The 23,196-nt window shown below is 41.8% G+C and overlaps 1 protein-coding gene across 4 annotated transcripts in view; it reads right to left on the bottom strand.

Moving 5' to 3' along the window:
* Positions 1 to 6,424: 6,424 nt before the first annotated feature.
* The window catches only part of ACP5 (acid phosphatase 5, tartrate resistant), a 41,295-nt gene continuing 24,523 nt past the window's right edge, over positions 6,425 to 23,196 (bottom strand). For 3 of the 4 annotated variants that reach the window (XM_061629500.1, XM_061629338.1, XM_061629448.1), the window contains exons 2-5: positions 16,821 to 17,075; positions 12,284 to 12,411; positions 9,672 to 10,017; positions 6,425 to 8,363 (exon numbers count right to left, since the gene is read on the bottom strand). In XM_061629500.1, the coding sequence (XP_061485484.1) occupies positions 8,121 to 8,363; positions 9,672 to 10,017; positions 12,284 to 12,411; positions 16,821 to 17,075 (972 nt within the window). In that variant the 3' untranslated portion in view covers positions 6,425 to 8,120. Of the gene's footprint in view, positions 8,364 to 9,671; positions 10,018 to 12,283; positions 12,412 to 16,820; positions 17,076 to 20,432; positions 20,638 to 23,196 lie in introns of those variants that run through there. The other variant, XM_061629383.1, reaches the window with a different exon arrangement.

Genomic DNA, 23,196 nt, shown 5'->3' with positions numbered 1-23,196 from the left:
AGGAACAGATTTGAGGCTTTAAATTTAGTTGACAGAGAACCAGAAGAACTATGAAGTCAGAGACATTATCAGGGAAGAATGCAAACAGACAATACCTCTACAGTAGGGCCCCGCTTACGGTGCTTCGCTTTACAGCGATTCGCTAATACAACAGTCTCAATTAGATGCAATTAGACTAAAGCCCCACTCATATGCGCTTGTTCTGCTTTTACCGTGGTTTTCAGGCATCGAGCACCATTGTATTCAATGAGTTCTGCTTTACAGCGGTTTTTGCTTTACAGCAGGGGTCTGGAACTTAACCCGCCGTATGAGTGGGGCCCTACTGTATTTAAAAAGAGAGAAATACTTCAATGGATGACTGAAGAAACTCTTTAAATGGTTAAAGAGAGAAAGAAAGCAAAAGCAAAAGGAAATAGACACATGGTTAGAACCCTAAATGCAACAATACAGTGACTAGTACAAAGAGAACTAGACTTGCCAAGAGGGGAGCCCACCAGGCTCTATTCGCCTTCAAGATTTCAGGGACTATTAAATCGGTTCCAGGAGCCTTTCCTGATTTGAGACGGATAATGAGAGATTTTATATCAGACTATGTAACTGGAGACCATGTTGGCAAATCGTTAAAATCTAAAAAAAAGAACCAACTGTTGAGTGTTCCCTAACTTCGGCAAACATTTCAGAAAAGTACTGCTCCCAGATGTCAGCAGGGATATTAGACTAACTGAGCTTGATGTGGTGCCCGAGGCACCAGTAACCAGAGCCCACAAAAGTTTAGAGTTCTTATTTAATGAAGAATCAATCAGTGCCTTCCACCCATTTTGGACCGCTTGTTTCTTCTTTGGGGTTAGCAATAATTTATATTGCTTTTTAAGCAGATAATATTTTTGGTGTAGGACTTAAAATTTTCCTTCCTATATTGAATATAAACATTTTCAGTTTCAGAATATGGAGCAACCGATTGGTTCCCAATCGGAAAGTGTGTGAGACGGGTGTATTTTATCACCCTACTTGTTTCATTTATATGCAGAACATATCATATGGAAAGCGGGATTGGACCAAGATGAAGAAGGTGTAAAAATTGGAGGGAGAAATATCAATAAATTAAGATATGCAGACGATACCATAGTCTTAGTAGAAACCAGTAATGATTTAAAACGAATGCTGATGAAAGTTAAAGAGGAAAACACAAAAGCAGGACTACAGCTGAACGTCAAGAAGACTAAAGTAATAACAACAGAAGATTTATGTAACTTTAACGTTGACAATGACATTGAACTTGTCGAGGATTATCAATACCTTGGCATGAATATGGACACAGTTAAGAAATCAGAAGAAGGCAAGGACTGGGGAGGGCAGCTATGAGATAACTACAAAAGGTCTTCAAATGCAAAGATGTATCACTGAACACTAAAGTCAGGATCATTCAGACCATAGTATTCCCGATCTCTATGTATGGATGTGAAAGTTGGACAGTGAGAAAAGTGGATGAGAAAAATAAACACATTAGAAATGTGTTGTTGGAGAGCTTTGCACATACCATGGACCATGAAAAAGACAACTGGGTGTTAGAACAAATTAAACCAGAACTATCACTAGAAGCTAAAATGATGAAACTGAGGTTATCATCCTTTGGACACATAATGAGAAGATGTGATTCACTAGAAAAGACAATAATGCTAGGAAAAACAGAAGGGAGTAGAAAAAGAGGAAGGCCAAACAAGAGATGGATTGATTCCATAAAGGAAGCTGGAGACCTAACTTACAAGATCTGAACAGGGTGGTTTATAACAGATGCTATTTGAGGTTGCTGATTCATAAGGTTGCCATAAGTCATAATCCACTTGAAGGCATATAACAACTCATTTTGGTATTGAAACCACTTTGCTGAAATCTGGCACAAATTAAGCCATAAACGTTCTGAGAAAAATGCTATGTTCTTCTGAATAGATGTTGGGGGCTGGGGTAGGGGAGAGAAAACCTTCTTTGCAGAAAAGTAAAGCATTGCTCTTTTACTAGAAAATACAGAAATTAAATAACGATTTTTTCCTGTAATCTTAAAGTTCTGACATCAGATGATTGTGTTGTTAGCTTTTATTGTGTACTATGTAGTTTTTAAAATACCTGATTGAAGTTACTGCAAAACAAAAATAAATATAATCCCGAAATGTATTTTTTGTAATGCCAGAACAGCTGTGTTTTTAACCAATTTTTGTGCTCTGAAATTAGTTTTAGATATTATTATTATTATTATTTGATTTATATCCCGCCTTCCTCCCAGCAGGAGCCGAGAGCAGCAAACAGAAACGCTAAAAATACTTTAAAACATCATAAAAACAGACCCCAAAATACATTAAAATTGTTGTTGTTGTTCATGTATTTACTGATGGGTTGGCAAGCTAGACAACAATTTTGGTTGGCTAGTAACTTGTGTAAATTCATTTTGCAAGGCTATATTAACTTCCTGTTTTTCTTTCTGTTTTAGTTTGAACCACTTTCACCTCAATCAGGGTTAGAGACGTTTCCATGCACAATGCATTGGAATAAAAAATTGATTCCTTAAAAAATGTTCTGATGCACCGCCACTTCGTTCTTAGCAACATGTGCTGATATTAGGAAGAGTTGTCTAGATAGGCTAATAGGTTAATCCATGACTTGTTTTTCATCTTCATGTGCATGGATTGTGCACTTGATAACTGCTGGCTAGCCAATTCCTTCATTGGTTGGATTGCAAAGCAGCACTTTTTGAGTCCTGAAACACCATACAAGGGTCAAACGTAGGAGCTGTGTGATTTTCTAAAAGCTATAATGAGGACTTGGATTGGAATAACCCCCACTCTGCTACATTTCACTGATGAAAATTACCTACAAAAAGCCAGTATTAGCTGTGTGTGTGGAGGGGACATACAGGGATAATATGAGTGCTTGCCGGAGGTGCAATGCACATTGGGAAATTGACTTGGAGGTAATGCTTTAAGTCACCCCACACTCCTCATCCAAGCTGGACCTCCCCGCAACCATTTTTCATTCGCTTTTCCTTTACTGCCATCAGGGTGATACATTAACACTGTAAAATACTGAATGAAAGCAATACAAGGCATTCTGTTCATTAGCACTGCCAAACAGCTGGACCTTTCCTCGAAAGCAGAATTGGGCTCTCAAAATGACATCCGTGTCTTCCAATTTTCTTTGTGGCAGAAACTGTATCATATACCACAGCGTCACTGAAGGAATGCAACATGTGCACTATAGATACTAAAACTGGCTCCTAGCTTCACACTCAATCCATACTTTTTCTGGTTTTGGAATGCACTAGAATTCAAATTGTGATACAACAGCATCAGAATCCACTTAAAAAAAAATAACTTATTTGATTTGATTGATTTGATTTAATTTATTTATACCCCGCCTTCTGGCCAAAGGCCCTCCAGGCGGCTTACAAAAAACAGAAATATAAAAATACAATATAAAATACATCAATAAAATAATACAATTTACAAAATACAATTTACAAAAGTTAAATGACTGCTTAATAAGTAAAACTACAACATGGAACATAATCCCAGAGAGCCAATAAATAACACCCCAGGAGTCGAGCTGATCTGAAAGAGGCCGAGGAGTGTTGAGCAACAGGAGCAGGCCTGATCCAGCAGCCTTTAGCCACGTATTTGGTTACGGGAAGGAGCTGGGAAATGGGTTTGTTCTTTGGACAGGCCGCTTACATTTCTCTTGCCTTTTCTTTAAATTAAAAAAAAAACGATAACGATGATCTGGTCTGAATGAGAAGAACAGATCTAAGAGGTAGGGGGAGGAGGTGCTTGGTGGAGAGCTGAACAGGGTGGGTGCATTGGCGCTGGGCTTGAGTAAAGAGAGACTGTCCCAAGGGGAGGGACTATGGATGCTGAGGGAGACCGACCAAGCTGGCTTCTGCCTTTGCTTATTGTCATTCCTTGCGTGCCATCTAATTGCACAGCAGCACATTTGATTCCTCATGTAAAGAGGAATATGTGGAAGTGATGCAGTAAACTTAAATTGTTTAAATTGCAGTTATTACTGTATCTTTGTACAGTGCAGAACACATTCCTATTGTTGACTACAAAATTAGATTTTTCTCAAGGAAGCTCAAACGTTTTTTGTCTGTTGAAGTTCTTCCTACATTTGTCAACAATGTTGTGTGATAGAAGTGTGTCAAAACATGTGAACTATAGTATTGAACGTGAGCCAATATGGGCAATAATATAAACGTTTCATGAGATGTGTTTCATTTATGGAGTTGCTGCCATCAGATCTTGTGATGTTTCTAAATACCAGCTCCTAGGACACAAAAAAATGGAAGAAGCGAGTTGTTTTTATTTCCTGATTGTGGACTTCACAGAGACATCTGGGTGGCCAGCATTGGAAATAGGATGCTGGATTACGTGGACTTACCTGAATTGGTGACCACTTAATGCATGGCCAAAAAATGAATTTGTCTATCATACGCTGCATGTAGAGAGCCAGTGTGGTGTAGTGGTTAAGGTGTTGGACTATGACCTGGGAGACCAGGGTTTGAATCCCCACATAGCCATGAAGCTCGCTGGGTGACCTTGGGCCAGTCACTGCCTCTCAGCCTCATGAAAACCCTAGTCATAGGGTTGCCATAAGTCGGAATCAACTTGAAGGCAGTACATTTACAAAAAAGAGGAAGTGCATTACAAGAAAAGAGGACAAAAGAGGATATGAATAATATTTGTGTATGCTAACTTATATGAATAGATAAAAAGTTAAAAATAATGATGGAAAATTAAAAATAAAATGGTTTCCATTTATAAACTGTGACCAGCAGACCTATGCATTGTAGGTGGAGCCAGGGTCAATAACAAGCAGAACCGGCTAATTCTGGTTTTGTCTAATTCCATCCTCTTCCCTGCTGAGTTCTACAAGGGGCAATGGAGACTAAAAAAGGAGGAAGCTCACAGCCACCCCCTGGACTCATTGTAAGTAAGAAGGCAGGCAGAGTGGGCATTGACCGAGAGCAGATTGACGAGGTGCCAACACTGTTATCTTTTCGGCGCCAGGTCAAGACTTTCCTCTTCTCCCAGGCATTTTAGCATGTGTTTTTAATTTTTTTTAATTGTGTTTTTAAATTGTGTTTTGTGTTTTAAAATTTGTATATTTGTTTTTATTGTTTTTAATTGCTGTAAACCGCCCAGAGAGCTTCGGCTATGGGGCGGTATATAAATGTAATAAATAAAACAAATAATTATTGATGGGCAACTTCAAGACCCCTGCTTCCCCTTCTTACAATACTTTATCTTTAAACCAGCCTTGAACTAAATATCCCTTCAGTTTGTTTCTGAGCAAAGTGCTGGTTTTGATCTACAAAACCATTCACAGGTTGGGATCCCAATACCACATGGACTGCCTTTCTCATATTATGGTCACCTAAAATGTTGCTCCCCTCTTCAAAATAACTAACCAAGAAATTTCAGTGGCTTCATGTTCTTGCCAGAAAAGTCCAAAAATATGCGTTTCACCTTCCCCCTCCCTCAGCTGGGCTCTATCTGCATTATACATTTAAATCAGTATCATACCACTTTAAACAGTCACGGCTCCCCCAAAGAATCCTAGGGACTGTAATTTGTTAAAGGTGCTGTTAGGAGACTCCTGTTCCCCTCACAAGAGGAACTAACTGCTAAACCACTCTGAGAACTATAGTTCTGTGAGGGGACTAGGTTCTTGTTTTTCTGCATAGGAACTCTCCTGTGGACTTTCTACCCTTTTTTCTCCTTCCCTATTCTGCTTTTTTTTGTTGCTGAAGAGGTACTCCTACTTCCACCATACGACAATGGAACCAATGACCTAGAGAGGTAGTGGCCTCTCCGACACTGGAGGCATTCAAGAGGCAGCTGGACAGCCATTTGTCGGGAATGCTTTGATTTGGATTCCTGCATTGAGCAGGGGGTTGGACTCGATGGCCTTATAGGCCCCTTCCAACTCTACAATTCTATGATTCTACTATACTGAACTCCAGAAATAAGGCTGGGTACTAACTATCCCCCTCAGGCAAGGCTATCATCTGGCCAAACCCTCACTCTATCTCAATTTCCCATATTTTCTGATTCTATGCCTGATCAGGACCGTTTCTTGCCTCTTGGCATCAGTTATTCATTGTCAATTCAACTTGCACCTTATGAAATAATGAAAATCTTGTACAGCTATTGTTCATGTTTTAAAACTGAAGTAATCTTCCCCTACACCTGAGAATCTTTTGCCTGAAGCAGTTGCCTCACTTGGCATAATGATAGTTATGGCCCTGATAGTTCTGGGGAAACATCTGTTTTCCAATAGATCCTGGAATTTGCAACGATCTTTTTTTTAAAAACTTAGATATGCAAACTGTTCTTCACAAGGCCCTACTGAAATTTAATTTAGTGGAAAAAGCAGAAACAATTAAAAGTCATTTATTGAAAAGCTAGTCACAAGAAAACATTAGAAGATTCTGTTAACTCCTAAAACAAATCTAAGGAGCCCATATACAGAATAAAACTGGATTCTGGTTGTGTAGAATCATAGATCTTGCAGATAAACATTGTGAACGGTTTTGAAATGCAGAAGACCAGCTAATGTTTGGAGCAGAATCAAATACAAAGAAGAGTCAAAAGAAAAATCCAGAAAGGAAGAGATCAGTCATCAATCCATTTAGAAGACAGATGGATCTCTTCCCCTTTTGGCATGCACTGGTACTGGCATTCTCTACACACACAAAGTGTTGTTTCACTAGGATATGATGAGTGATTGAATCATTAAGCCCAATGTAAAATTATTAAAGTGAGCAAGGAATGGGCTCTGGGACCTTATGTTTCCTGCTTGGTTTCCTGGGTGTTCCACATACCCACTCTTTTCTCAGTCACCACCATCTCCTGATCTATGGGAGTTGTTTGTCAACAACAGAAAATTTCCTGCTGCAAGGCTAGAGTGTGTGGTACAGAATTCTACATAAAAGGTGCATAGGGGAGGATCATGTACCTGAAAAGTAAGGGGAAATAGATGAGTTGTGCTGTTATTCAGGAATCTGGGAGTAGGGAAGACTCCACAAAACCTTTGCTATTTTTGGTCCAAATTTCAGCTGCATCCAAACACTTCCCAAGTTTACTAGATGCAGCTCAGACACAGCAAAGTTAATTTTCAGCCCAATCCTAATCAGCTGGCTGAGTCTCACTATCTTTGCCTGAAACAGATGACCTGGCAGATAGTTTCAGGATGGGGATCTTAACTAGGCAAAAGATGATTCTGAGAATTAATGGCAGTCCCAAGAACTGACAATCGCTTCTAAGGTACTTGGTACAAGGGTATGTTTCTACCATACTGTAGGAACAAGCTATATAGTAAGCTATGGAATTATCTGTGCTTTTCTTTCATACTAGGAGAGCAAGGAATAATTTCTGGGTGCCGTCCAATTATTCTGTGGTTGCCATCTTTTCCTGTGTCTGCATGATAGGCAGCTATTAAAAGCCCTGACCAGGTGGGTGAGGATTAGATAGCAATTCTAAGTTCTTTTCATTTTTCTCCAGCAGCAGCAGCAACTAGCATAGCACGGCTGCATGCAGACTGTACCCTAAAGCTGGAACAAAGGCTAGAAACAAGGTTGTGCATTTCAGTTCAGCTGGGCAAGACTTTGATCTTTGTCTGCTACTGCTTGTTCCTCAATTCTTGCAGTGAGCCTTGCCTAAAATGTTGAACACCTATGGTTTTTACCATACAAAGGCTCATAGCCACCAGCAATTAAGTTGGACAGTGACAACTCTTGATCTGATATGTTCTCAAGATTTGGGCAGGAGCTACAGAGGCACATTTGGGGCTTCAGATGCAGCATGCAGAAAGGAGTATTTTGGACGTGGAAGATAGGAAGATCTACTGGAAGGAAGATGGAAACATATACCCACTGGTTTTGTATGCATGGCATTTTGAAGTCTGGGTAAGAGTGCAGTGGCAGTACCTCTCAAAATATGAGATGATAGAGCTCTGTCTGGACAGTTGCACTCCCCACCAATGCTAATTCCCCGCTTAGATTAAAGAAGCGTGCATGTGTGCCAGGGATGCCAGCAGTGCTCCTCCCAACAAGCCAGGATATTGAATTGTCTTCAGAAACATCTCCGCCTAGGCAGAGAGGTCTTGTAGAGTGACTTGCCTTTGCCCTCAATGTAGGTAATGCTCATCTCTTTGCCGTTAATCTCAATGTAGGCAAAGCCTCCCTGAGAAGAGGTATGGCCATAGAAGAAACGTAGATAACCAGCAGGGACCTCGTGAAGGTGTTGCTTGGAGTCATCCATGAAGTTGCCTGCTCCACTCAGCACATAGCCCAAGCCAGTTTTGTCTTGTAGGTACTGTTGGAGAAAGAGGGATGAACAGGCTTATGCCAGTATCACTACCACATAAGTCTGGGGGTATCTTAAGCCATCATGCTATTGCCTAGCCACTACTTGTGTGTGGAAAACATTTATCTGACATATTTTAATTTGGGAGATATAGGTTCAACTCCCATCCTATGGATGTGTGGAAAGCTCAGTCTTGTTGAATGGACATAATATGGGTTGTTGCAAGAATGAAAGAGCAGGGGAAACGATAACTGTAATAATAATTACAAATTATGTTCAGGACAGACTAAAGATAGAAGACAGGGCTGTAGGGGTGCCTGGCTGGGGGATACAGAGCAGAAACATTTAGTGCTCTGAGTGCGTTAGGTACTACACAGACCACCAAAAAGCATGGCTCCTCTCCAGAGGCCTTAACACTTGTGCTAGACTGACAAAGTGGCCAGGGGGAAAGAAAAGGGATGGGAAAGTGCTGGGAAGTTGAGGAAAGGGCTGGTCAGATGGCAATAGGAGATGCATACATGGCAAAGCTGTGATGGTAAAAAGCACTGGTGAAGACGAGAGATGAGAGAAAGGATGGAAAGTTAGTGAAGAACCCCACCCCACCCCCACTTCCCAAACACCACCTCTTACAATGTTCAATCAGAAGCAAAAAGCATGTGTTGGGATATTACCTGGCAGAAACTAGATCAGCCTTTCCCAACTAGTGTGCCTCCAGATGTTGTTGGACCACAACTCCCATCAGTCTCAGCCAGCATTGCCAATGGTCAGGAAAGATGGGAATAGTGGTCCAACAACATCTGGAGGCACACTGGTTGGGAATGGCTGAACTAGATGGAGGGGAAAGAGGTTGTAAAGCAGGAGCAACTCCCACAAACCCACAATCAGATCATAAGAATGTAAGAAGAGCCTGCTGGATCAGGCCAATGGCCCATTTAATCCAGCATTCTGTTCTCACAGTGGCCCACCAAATTGCCCACTGGAAACCTGCAAGCAGGGCCTGAATGCGAAGAGCACTCTCCTCTCCTGCTGTTGTCTGCAACTGGAATGAAGAAAGAACTTCCTTTGTATGCTATTGTTCTCCAGTAGCACATCGTCTTTTTTGGCATGTACTTTCTTATTAATCCCCAAGCAAGTAGCTCATTATTTTCCCATTTTACAGATGGGAAATAGAAGCTGGGAAACAGCAGCTTCCCAAGTGAGCCTGTGGGCCAGGGCCAAATCTAGCACTCTCTACCATGACTTTACAGAATGTGCAGTAGCACGCTTTAAGCATGGCAGTGGAATCTGGCTGATGGGAAACTCTCTTCCCTGGCTTACCTGCAGGTTGTGATCATGGCCACACAAGTAGGCTGTGGCCTTGTATTTCAGCAGCAGCGGCTGTAGTTGCTTGATCAAACATGTTGTGGGGCCATGCTTTCCCACAGACCACACTGGGTAGTGCCCAGCCACCAGCAAGTAGTCATCCTGGGAGTTGGCCATCTGTTTGCGGAGCCAGGACAGCTGGCTACGGGCCATGCCTACATCCCGTGGACGCAGGGGCTTCTCACTCTGGAAGTCATCTGAATTACCACAGATAGTCACAGTGTCTATCATGAGGATGGCAACAGTGCTATTGCTTCCAGGCACCTTGAACCTCAGCTTGTAGTAGTATTTGGGGAAATGCCTGGGGAAAAAGGGTCAGGAGATGGAACAGTCAGAAGACTTCTTCTATGCTTCTATATCACAAGACCTTTGGTGGGATGCTCCAACAGTCACAAAAGCTCTGTGGACAAGATGGAATAGGGAACCCACATAACGGGTGTGCATGTCATTGCATATTTTTGTTGTTGTAAGTCACTAAGAGACCTATATGTTGAAAAGCAGGGTATAATTTTTAGAATAAATAAATAAGGATCAGTCTAACCAGACAACAAATCAGAGGGGGTTTAATCTGAGCCAAACTCAATCTGCAATTATCCCCTCACAGCTCCAAGTACAGGTAGCATCTTTACAGACTCTCTGGGCCCAGTGGTGGCTGGTGCCCATCAGGACTGGTAGGACATAAAGCAGGTAGGTCACCAGGAGGAGGTTCCTGAGCCAATGACAGACGGAGCAAGAACCAGTGACAGGTGGAGCCAGCTAATTCTTCTTTTGCCTCCATCCTCCTCCCTGCTTAGTGAGACTTAGTGAGGCAATGCCACCCCCTGGACTGGTTGTAAGTAAGAAGGCAGGCGGGTGGGGGCTGGCTGAGGGCAGGCTAAAGTTGGTGAGGCAGTGCCCCATGTGCTCTAATGAACTAGCCTCCAACATCTGGGCCAAATTAGATGTGATCTGGAAGAAAGGTGACGTGTCTCCTGGTGGGCCTTTAAAAAACTGTGCAATTCAGCTGGTGGGGCTCAAAAATTGATTGGAATAGAGGTGGAGGAAGGAATGATTCCTCGGGCTGTCTTTTCATTATATATCCTCAAGCTGTGCTCCTCATAGAGAAAAAAAATGTGGACCTAGGTATCATTTCCCCTGTGGGTGTGAAAGCAGCTGCCCATGTTATGTCTGTGTGTAATTTTATTGATTGATTAATTGATTTAGGAATCCAGGGCGGCAAACAAAAACACTAAAAACACTCTAAAACATCATTAAAACAGACTTTAAAAATATTAAAACAAAGCATGTTTAAAAACATGTTAAAGCAAAACATATTTGAAAAGATCTTTCTTTAAAAAAGCTTTAAAAACATCTTAAAAAGCAATTCCAAAGCAGACACAGACTGGGACAAGGTCTCTACTTAAAAGTCTTGTTGAAAAAGGAAGGTTACTAGGCGCCGAAAAGTTAACAGAGATGGCACCTGTCTAATATTTAAGGGGAGGGAATTCCAAAGGGTAGGTGCAACTACACTAAAGGTCTGCTTCCTATGTTGTGAGAAATGGACCTCCTGATAAGATGATATCTGCAGGAAGCCCTCACCTGCAGAGCGCAGTGGGCATGTAAGGGGTAAGACAATCTTTCAGGTATCCTGGTCCCAAGCTGTATAGGGCTTTGTACACCAAAACCAGAGCCTGGTAGCTAATGGGCAGCCAGTTGGGAAAAACTGAGAAGAAAATCATCAGGAAAAGTGTTAGTGCTCCCTGTCTCTACTGTCCCTCTCTCCCTTTCTTAAATTTGCAGCCCTCTGTTTTATTTATTTATATTTATCTATTTATTATTTTATTTATATCCCATCCTCCCAGTAGGAGCCCAGGACGGCAATATATCTCTGTATATCTCTGGATAATATTCTGTATATCTCTGGATAATAATCTATATATTCTATAACTCAGTTCTCCTGGTGAGAACACAATATAATTTAGCCAGATTGTGCAACCTGCTTTTTAAAGGACTGTTGACTAACATAGTAATTCTATCCACGTCTACTCCGAAATAGGTCTCATTGAGTTCAGTACTGAAGCCAAAAAAGCCTGTGAGCAGTGCCTTAGTTTGCCCTTTGAATACAGAAATATAGAATATAGAAAGACTAGATATTACATTTTAGTATAAATAAATAAATGTCTCAGACTCTCCTGCAATGGCAGATGGCTGGTGCTGTTTTTTCCTCAAGGAAGAAAGTTTGATAGCCACTTAGAGAAAGTTTTAGTTGCTTAATCTGTGGGGCAAATTTTAAATCAGTGAAGCTGTGAGGACAGCCTTGTTTTATTTTATTTTTGTGACTGTAATAGGTAATTGAAAATAAATATTAAGTAAATGTAATAAGGGCTGGTGTACTGTAGTGCCTAAGTGGCAAAGCCTCCATTTCAAATCCTCTCATGCAAACATATTAGGTGGACAAGTACACAGACACTGCAAGATATTCCTCTTCTTCCACATACTCTCCCTGAAACATATCCACACCTGGAAATTCTCTGCACCTTAACAACTAACAGCAGCAAATCATGGGCCTTACAATAGTAGAGTCTTACCAACGCTTGGAGATCTTGCTATAGGCAATCTGTGCAGAAACATTCCCTGAATGGTCGTGGTTGCCAGCCAGCACATACCACGGCACCTTGCGCAATACGGGTGCCTGGAAAACTGACTCAAAGGTCTCCTGCAATGGAAAGGGGATAGTCTTCATCTATAGGCTTCTCCAGATAAGCTGTTTATTGAGCACTCATCCTGATTTTCTTTCACAAAGCTTACGTTCATTCTGATTTGTTAATAGATTATACAACAAGGAGGACTCATCCTCATTTGCTTGTGCAGAGGTTATACATTTTCCCTGTTAACAATTTGTCAGTCCCACCCTTTTCCGTGCAGTTCTCTGTTACTTTCCCAGTTGCAAAAAGTCTTTAAAAATATTGTTGGGTTAAGGCAACACAGCACTTTAATCCACTTTAATTGTGAAAACCGAAATTTACAGTATGCACTTGAAACCCTCTAGTAAAATACTGATATTCTGGAAGTGATCAATATGTGTGCATTCACAAAAGAAAAGATTTATGTGGAGTACCACTGGCATAATTTTCAATGGTTCCTTATCTACCACAGAGGCAGGCATTGGCTTTCTACAGCAATATGTCACAATATGAGCTCATACCCACATTTGGTTTTCCTTTTCCCTGCCTATCCCCCTTTCCTTTTGTATTGTTCCTTTTAGATAAACCCCAAAGCAGGGACAGTCTAGTATCTTGTTCTCAGAGTGGGAAGACCACAGGCAGGAGCTGAGTACAACACCACGCACTCCGTTTGCGATTCCCAACAATGGGCATTCTCAGAGTCCTGCTGCCTCTGACAGTGAAGGAAGAACACCACCATTACGAGTAGCCATTGACAGCCTTACCCTTCATGAGTTTATGTAGACCTCTTTTTAAGCCAGCCATGTGGGTGGTCATCACTACTTCTTGTAGGAGCAAATTTCATAGTTTAGCTATGTGCTGTGGAAGAAATACTTCCTTTTGTCTGTCCTGAATCTTCCAACATTCAGCTTTATTAGATGGTACGAGTATTATGACACAGGGAGAAAAACCTATCCATGCATAATTTTATACATCTCTATCCTCTGCACCCTCCGCGGCGCAGAGTGGTAAGCGGCGGTAACGCAGCCGAAGCTCTGCTCACGGCCGGAGTTCGATTCCAACGAAAGGAGGAAGTTGAATCTCTGGTAAAAGGGGTCGAGGTCACTCAGCCTTCAATCCGTCTGTGATAGGTAAAATGAGTACCCAGCATATGCTGGGGAGTAAAGAAAGGCCGGGGAAGGAACTGGCAATCCCACCCCATATATACGGTCTGCCTAGTAAACGTCGCAAGACGTCACTCTAAGAGTCGGAAACGACTCGCACTATAAGTGCGGGGACACCTTTACCTTTTATCATATCTTACCTTTTCTCCAAACTGAAAAGCCCCAAGAGCCAAATACACAATGAGCAATAATTCTGCTGCCTTTTAAGGGTGCAAATTTTATATTCGCAAAGGGCAGCAGAAGAGAGTTCTAGGAAGAGGAGGGATGAGGAGTGGTTACTCATCTCTCTCCTCCTGGAAAATCATTTACTTGGTGTACACCTTTAGCAGCAAACTACATCTTACCTTGACACCTCTGCCTTGGCAGCAGGCTCTCACAACATTGTTAAGGTGTCCCAGTTCTTTTTCCTGCCACAATTAGAACATGTGGCAATGAACAGAAGAGGCACATGTTTTGATATCTAAATAGGAAGCTGTGCATTTAATCAGTGTGCCCCAAATCTATCATTTGGCAAGACCAACAGTTACCATAGAGGTGGCTCACCCTTTCAGGAAAACAGGAAACTGCCTTATACTGCCTTATACCGCCATTGGTCCACCTAGCTCAATACTGTCTCCTCTGACTGGCAGAGGCTCCCCAGAATTTCAGGCAGGAGCTTTTTCCAACTCTGCCTAGAGACACAAGGGACTGGACCTGGGAACTTCAGATGCTCCACCACTGAGCTACAGTCCTTTACCTTTTGGCTGTCGCACATGCACCAGCAACTCTCCGTTTGTTGGTCCCTGCAGCATGCTTCACTGGCCTGGCATATTTTATTACATACTTTCAGGCTTCCTTTTGAATCATAACTTGGCCATCTTTACATTTTGGGAGCAGACCCAGGATGGTTTGTTTATAAAATACCACCACATTTATGAAGAGCTGGGTGTTGTGTAGATAAACTTGGATGCCTGCATTGAGCAGGGGATAGGACTAGATGGCCGATAGGCCCCTTCCAACTCTACTTTTCTATGAGTCTATAAAAAAATAGCCCAGTTAATTCCATCTCCTCCTTCCCTGTTTCTGCTTAAAGGTCATAACTTACGCCCATGATTCTGTCTCCCTCCCATTTGCTATCTTCTCCATCCTTGGTGGGACCCCCCCAGTCCTGCTTTCCCTTGATGGCATGCACCTGACTCCAGCTATCACCCTTTTTTCAAAACCCTTAAGCCCATTATCTTTTTTATCTCCATCTCCTCATTCCTTCTCTCTCTTCTTAACCTTGACTTTCTCTAGTCTGTCACCCTTCCCAACCCTCTCTCATTCCCAGTCAAGCTGCTCACTCCTCCTGTCAGTTGGGCAGGCTGCCCCTCCCTCTTGAAACCCAGGGCACTTCCCCAGGGACTCAGCTTAGTGTGGATTTGGTGCTGCTCATGCTTGGAAGGTTTGTGCGGTGTTAAAAAAAAATCAAAATGCTTGCTCAAACTTTTTCTTTCTTTAATCTGGATTTTCCCTTACTGCACACAATCCAATAAGCAGAAATAACCTATCACACATCTGTGGTCACTACTGGTATGAAAGCTTCCTAGTGCGTTTTTTTGGGGTGGATGGTTTGTCACCTGTGTGGTGATCTTTCACTGGGTGCCTTCTATTGACACACCCATAGTTCTATTTGCTTTGTGCATGAACAGATTTGCACAAGACACGTAACAGCAAAAATAAATGCTTGGGGCTGTGAATGGAGGGAGGAGGTATGCATGTGGTTATCTTTCTGTAAATTAAGGCAATTCCTCCTCTTGATGTTCTGCTTAAAGTACCTTGGGATTGGGAATCAATCTTTTCCTCTTCTGACATTTTTCCCCAACCTTCTCCAAGAGTTTCCTGCAGCAGGAGGAAGCCCTGTGGCATGGAGGTAAGTGTCTTCATGCCAAAGGAAAACCTCTTTCTGCCTCCTGCTTCTACCCAGCAAACCTCTCAAATGCTGAAGGAATCACTTGGAGAGGCTTGAGAAAACAGTAAGAGGTTCAGGACTGATTTGATTCCTTGCCCTCCTCTCAGCAACATGATCTGATCCCAAGGTGCTTTAAGCTAACCTTGAATGTTTAAGCTAACTTTGGGTGCTGGGAGAGACAAATTATCTTAATTTACAGAAAGTTCAGCACATGTGCACACACCCCACTCAGAGCACTAAGCAGCCCCAAATCATAGATCTTGTGTAATTATGTTAAATCAGAATTGTGCAAAAAGATTTTTTTTAAAGAACAAGGAAACTACACTAAGCTAACTGGGAGAGGAGGAGTGATTGAGGGGAAGGACAAAAACAAACTATACCCAGGATATTTTTTGCCAAACCCTGCCCAGTGGTGTGGATGGCAAGCAGTGAAATGGCAAATAAATACTGTGAATGAAAAAATGGGAGTGTGTGGACCCTCGTGTGCCAATCAAGCACACAGTAGAATCAGATCTGAATGACCCATTTGCCAGATAGTACCCCCATCTGAGTAAGTCCCCTCATTCAGAAAATACTTCTCAGAACCCCCCAGCTCTTTTTACCTGCCTCTCTATCCTTTCTCAATTGTCCTCCAATTCCCCACACATACCTGAAAATTCTGTCTAGTTTTGATAGTGCCTGACATGCAACTAATGCTGACTCAGTATCAGCCAGAAGAAGGATGAGTTTGTGGGCTGGGAAGTAGACAAGAGACCATCTCCATTGGGCTTTCCTACAGCAGAGGAAAATATGAGACTGTGGGGCCCCTGCAATGGCTTTGCTGCGAAAACACCTCCCTCAGGTTCCTCCTCTTCCTGAACTGTTTCCATTCAAAACGGTTGCTATAAGGACTTTGAAATTTTAAGAAGTGGTGGCTGAATTTCCCTTTTCACTCCTCCTTCCCTTTTCACTCCTCTTGTGCTCTGTCTCTTAGATTGTAAGCCTAAGGACAGCAGCTACCTTTTTTTTTAATTGATAAGCCACTCTAGGAGACTTTTTGGCTGACAAGTGGGTTAAAAATGCTATATACACCATGTTGCAGAAATACAAGAATGTTAAGAAGCACAGAGGTGAGGACTGCTATGAAGGGATGCTGGTGTAGATACAGCTTTGGATACACTTTTAAAAATAAATTCATATAGGTAATTCTGGATTTGGGGGGGGATTGCACTGCATTCCAGAGCCCTAACTTAGGGCTGTTTAGGTTGTCTGCTGTGCCTACATTTACTCAGGAACAATCTGAGTTTTATCTTATTCATTTAAGGAGTCATGATGGAGTCTCAAACCTCTCCATCCCCCACCTCCTGACCTGAAAGCGCTTGTCATAGACATCATTCACACCACTGTAGTAGAAGTTGTCTCCAAGGGACAAGATGAAGTCGGCTCCCAATGAAGCTACTGTGCGTCCCATCTCATTGGCTACAGCTGCCTCACGGGCTGTGTAGAAAGGAGCATTGGGGACCCCACCCCAATCTCCAACAGCAATGAAGCGCAGGGAGGAGCCAGCATGAAGGCTTGATGAAGCAGCCAGGAAGAGTCCCAAGAGGTACAGCAAGCTCATCATCTGAAAGCATGGGAAGAGATGAAACCACAGGGATATTTAGACCACATTAATCTGGGAAAAGCTCCCAAAGGTCTGTTCTCACACTATTACTACCACTACCATTTCAGAGAAGCCCCTTCCCATTTTCTGGGCATTGTTCCCATTTTCCATCTCACCTGTTGAAGACTTCTGTTTCTCACTACTAAAGAGTTTTGAATGCTCATTCCTGAAAAGGAACCCATAAAGTTTGAAACATTGCAGTGCCTTTAAAAAACACCCACAGGGTCTAAGAGGACATGTCATTTTACTTTCTCTATGCTGCTTTTGTACGTTCTCGGAAATGTAAGAAAAGATGCTAAGAACACTAGAGATCCCAGCGAATTATTTATGGATGTTGAAATATAGGATTCTTCCAGATGAGGACTTAATATCACAAATCGTGTGAATACTACAAATGGGTAACTGGCAACAGGTTTTTTTTAAAAAATATTGCATTTTCCATGTAAAGGGTAAATAATTATTAAATGGGGGCACAAAATGTGGGCTGACATTTGATGCTGATGGCATTGGGTGGATGCTGCAAAAAAAGTTGCATGCATGGCAACATTGATGAAATAATAAGCACCCATCTGGAAGCACCTATAGAAAGTGGAACTTGATCCCCCTCACTGAGACTTTTATCCTACCAGTCAGCCAACACGCCTATTTGTTTTTAATTGTTGTAAACCACCTGGGGCAGTATATAAATGCAATTAATAACAGCAAGAACAACAATAATAATAATAATATGCTACCAAATAACCCAGTTTTAAAACTCAAATTAATACTTTACTCAATGCATTTTAATTAATATTTACAAATACACCAAAAATCTAGTACCTTTTTAAATGTCAGTTGTGAAAATGCCTTTATATCAATCTATAACCAGCCAGATGAGCGTCTAACAAATTGAATGAATGAATAATCAAACTTTAATAACAATAATAATAATAATATTTTATTTATTGGTCGCCTATCTGTCCGGGTTAGTGGACACTCTAGGCGACTTACAATAACAAAAAGCTATACATAATATACATATACAAAAACAAACCACAGTCCTAAACAATTTAAAACCAATTTCCAATTAAAACATCATAAAATTAATCCTCCTTATTCCCCCCCCCCAAAAAGCACTTTACATTGAAAAAAACAACCATTGCTCACTCCAAGGTAGCATTAAGAAGGTATTGGCATTTACATTGCAACTCTACATATATCTACTAGAAATCAATCCCAATTTGTTCTATGGGGCTTAGATTATTTCCAGATGACCTGTTTAATGAGCATTTAGCCTGATTTCTTTGTGGAGAGATTAGATGAGGAGGAGGCTAGATGATGTTGCATCAAATCAAATGTTATCCCACACTTTCCAGTTTACATTTCTCTGTCACTTAACTTTTCTTATAAAAAAAAAGTCTAATATTTTGAAGACGTGGGTTTGTTTCAGAAGTGCTTTAGATGTAATTGTGCAGTCTGAATTTGCTGGGATGTCAATGAATCCCACCCCAAAATCGTGAGTCTGGAAGCACCCTTACTATCAGCAAAGTGTACACAGGATTCCAGCGTTAAAACATGTGGTACAAAACAAGCTGTGGTGTCGACAGAAATACAAAACAGAAGCAATTATATCTTTTGCCAGTCTCCTACATCAACAGAACAAACAAACCATTACCTTTCCTATTTTCTATTTATTTCCTATTTTACCTTTCATATTTTCCCAACAGATCAAACCATTTCCTTTCCTATTTTGGAGTATTATGTCAACTCCAACCAGGATGACAGGTATTCCTTTTTCATAATGCAGTGGATTGTGTCTTCTGCTTGGAGAGCTTTCCTTGGATAGCATGCATTCAAAAGTAAGCCCACCAAGAGCAAAGAGATTTGGAGTGAGAACGATTCATGGCTAGCCAGTGCCACTGAAGAAATAAAAAAATCTACAGAAGATTTCACCTCTATGGCTCTACTTCTAACTTCTACAGATTACATGGCTTGCCATTTGTCCTTTCTAGTTAGATGCAGGCAACAGTAGCCCCCCAAATCTTCTGAACATACTGTTCCACTGATGTGAGAGAGAAAATATGAAAGAGCCCAGTGAGATAGTGTTTGAGTGGTGCTGAAGAATTTCTGACACCTTTGGATTTTTTCTGCAGCTAGTGATCCAATCCCTATTATACTGTGCTATCTATTGATCACTGGGATTGTTTGTTGAAACAAGCAGCAAACATTTAGTTGTATTCAACTAAGTCCTACTCAGAGTAAACCCACTGAAATTAATGAACATATTAGTCATGTCTACTCTGAATATGAGTAGTGTTGAATACCACTCATTAAGTAGAATACCCCGAGCCCATATGTGCTTAAATAATCCACCAAGCAGCTGAAACTCCACCAGGTCTGCTGCCTTGGCATTCATAGGAATGTCCATTATGGATCTTATGCATAAGAACTCCCCTGCAGGCTCAGTCCAATGGTCTACCATCCTCACTCACTCTAGTGAGGGTTACACAGAAAGAGAAAGAGAGAGAGAGATCCTATGCAGCAAGGAATCTTGAAAACTGTCAATGGGATTTCTTTTTTTCAAGCCTAGTTGCCCCACAGGGGACAGTACAAGGAGGGGAGGCTCCAGGCCAGATGGGGAGGATGCATGGACTGCATGTGTGTGGATGGGAGGTTGTCCACCCTTGGATCACTCCATTCCCCAAATGGATCATGAAAATACTCCCAGGAACAGATAGCATAGTTCTTCTTATTCAAAACATTAAAATCCTTCCTGAGGCTCAAATCTTTGTGTGGTCTGTATATCTTTTATAAAAAGGATCCTCAAAATATATGCACAATAAGACTATATTCATCATTTAGAAGTCTTCTTACTGCTCCCAAAAGTTGAAATATAATTTTTCAGATTCTAAAATATTTTCAAAAGCATCAGGGTTTGTGGCTATAATTGTTAACAACTCAATAGGAACAATCCCTATTAAACAAATCTGAGCAAATTAGCAAAAAAAAGTTCTGCTACATTTCTGTGATAATAATACATCATGAGCAAATGAGTTTTTAGGAGACCCCTATTCCCCTAACAGCTACAATTCTCAGAGTTCTCTGGGAAGAGGGACTGACTCTTAAGCCACTCTGTCAAATGTAGTTCTGTGAGGAGAATAGGAGTCCCATAACAACTCTCATCACCCTTCACAAACTATCCTACCCAGAATTCTTTGGGGGAAATCAAATAAGTGGAATAAATATCTGGTGTGAATGTGGCAGAAACAGAAAGCATTTGATAGGTAAAGTGGCTGCTACCAGCAAGGCTACCAGCTTTATTAAGAAAGAGGAACTTACTGTTGTCTTCGTTAATAAAACCTTGTTGAAACTTTGTGTGCTCAGATCGTCTTGGTTATTATCTCAGAGCCACTCTCACTGGTGAGCATCTGTCATTCCAGTGCAACTGAAGCACCTCCACTGCAGGGAGGAACATTTTATCAGGCACTGGAAACAGGAAACTGGGAGAGGGAGGTAGTTCCCGCCTATACTAGTCAGGGGAGTATTGAAGCAGAAAAGCTGAGTGTGATGGAGAAACAAATGCTGTGATGATGACCCACAGTAACTTCTCCCTCCTCCCAACCACGCCATGTGACACTTCCTCCTCAACAGCCAGAGGTTAAAGTCATTCTTTAACCTGCCTTTACTCCAGGTGATAAGAAAATAAGGATAAGAAAAGGAGCCAACACCCTTAACCCTTTCTCAGCAATCCACATTACAACTGCTTGGTAATTTAAAGAATTGAAAGAACCCAGAAAAGGCAACATTTGAAGACTGGCAGATTGGATAGAAAAAGAACCAGCACATAAGCAGGCTATCTGATCTTCTAATAAGATATACAGAACAAGGCACAAATATTTGTGAATGAAAGCCTCTGAGATTCCATACTTTATATCTTGGGAGAAGAGCAGCTAGGTTTTAAACCAGGATGCTCCACTCTTGATCACTGTTTGGTATTGGCCCACTTAGCGCATAAACACTCTAAACCACGAGGAGGCAAACTTTTTACAGCCTTTATAGACCTGAAATCTGCTGTCGATTCCATCTCTCGTGACCGTTTGTGGAGCAGATTAGAACTGCTGTCTATAGAGAAAAGGCTATTGTTCCTGATTCGCTTACTGTATCACAATACTTCTATCCAGGTACGATGTACCTATCGAGGCCACCTTTCGAGGGAGATCCACTCCTCACGAGGTGTTAGGCAAGAGTGTGTTCTCGCCCCCACCCTATTTAACCTATATTTGGCTGACCTTCCTCCTGCTCTGGGAATGTTACAATCCCATCCACCCAAGCTTGAGCTTACAAAAGTATTCATTCTGCTTTACGCAGATGATGCGGTCCTAATTTCCCAAACCCAGCTGGGTCTTAAGAGACTACTCAATGGTTTTGTGGAATATTGCGAAGGTAATTACCTTACAATTAACCACTCTAAATCTAAAGTAATAGTGTTTTCCAGGAGAAAGGTCAGGTTCTCTTGGTTCATGGGGTCCGCCAGAATCGAACAGGTTGACTCTTATAAGTACCTGGGTATTTGGTTTCATGAAACAGTCAGCTGGAGAACCCAAGCCAAATATGTCATAAGAACATAAGAAGAGCCTGCTGGATCAGGCCAGTGGCCCATCTAGTCCAGCATCCTGTTCTCACAGTGGCCAACCAGGTGCCTGGGGGAAGCCCGCAAGCAGGACCCGAGTGCAAGAACACTCTCCCCTCCTGAGGCTTCTGGCAGCTGGTTTTCAGAAGCATGCTGCCTCTGACTAGGGTGGCACAGCACAGCCATCACGGCTAGTAGCCATTGATAGCCCTGTCCTCCATGAATTTGTCTAATCTTCTTTTAAAGCCATCCAAGCTGGTGGCCATTACTGCATCTTGTGGGAGCAAATTCCATAGTTTAACTATGCGCTGAGTAAAGAAGTACTTCCCTTTGTCTGTCCTGAATCTTCCAACATTCAGCTTCTTTGAATGTCCACGAGTTCTAGTATTATGAGAGAGAGAGAAGAACTTTTCTCTATCCACTTTCTCAATGCCATGCATAATTTTATACACTTCTATCATGTCTCCTCTGACCCGCCTTTTCTCTAAACTAAAAAGCCCCAAATGCTGCAACCTTTCCTCGTAAGGGAGTCGCTCCATCCCCTTGATCATTCTGGTTGCCCTCTTCTGAACCTTTTCCAACTCTATAATATTCTTTTTGAGATGAGGCGACCAGAACTGTACACAGTATTCCAAATGCAGCCGCACCATAGATTTATACAACGGCATGATGATATCGGCTGTTTATTTTCAATACCTTTCCTAATTATCCCTAGCATGGAATTTGCCTTTTTCACAGCTGCCACACACTGGGTCAACATTTTCATCGTGCTGTCCACTACAACCCCGAGGTCTCTCTCCTGGTCGGTCACCGCCAGTTCAGACCCCATGAGCGTATATGTGAAATTAAGGTTTTTTGCTCCAATATGCATAATTTTACACTTGTTTATATTGAATTGCATTTGCCATTTTTCTGCCCATTCACTCAGTTTGGAGAGGTCTTTTTGGAGCTCTTCGCAATCCCTTTTTGTTTTAACAACCCTGAACAATTTAGTGTCGTCAGCAAATTTGGCCACTTCGCTGCTCACTCCTAATTCTAGGTCATTAATGAACAAGTTGAAAAGTACAGGTCCCAATACCGATCCTTGAGGGACTCCACTTTCTACAGCCCTCCATTGGGAGAACTGTCCGTTTATTCCTACTCTCTGTTTTCTGCTTCTTAACCAATTCCTTATCCACAAGAGGACCTCTCCTCTTATTCCATGACTGCTAAGCTTCCTCAGAAGTCTTTGGTGAGGTACCTTGTCAAACGCTTTTTGAAAGTCTAAGTACACTATGTCCACTGGATCACCTCTATCTATATGCTTGTTGACACTCTCAAAGAATTCTAATAGGTTACTGAGACAGGACTTTCCCTTGCAGAACCCATGCTGGCTCTGCTTCAGCAAGGCTTGTTCTTCTATGTGCTTAGTTAATCTAGCTTTAATAATACTTTCTACCAGTTTTCCAGGGACAGAAGTTAAGCTAACTGGCC

This window comes from Rhineura floridana, chromosome 1 (assembly GCF_030035675.1).
Source record: "Rhineura floridana isolate rRhiFlo1 chromosome 1, rRhiFlo1.hap2, whole genome shotgun sequence".
NCBI lineage: Eukaryota > Metazoa > Chordata > Lepidosauria > Squamata > Rhineuridae > Rhineura > Rhineura floridana.
Note: the sequence above shows the minus strand (reverse complement) of the source record. Positions and strands in the feature narration are given on the sequence as shown.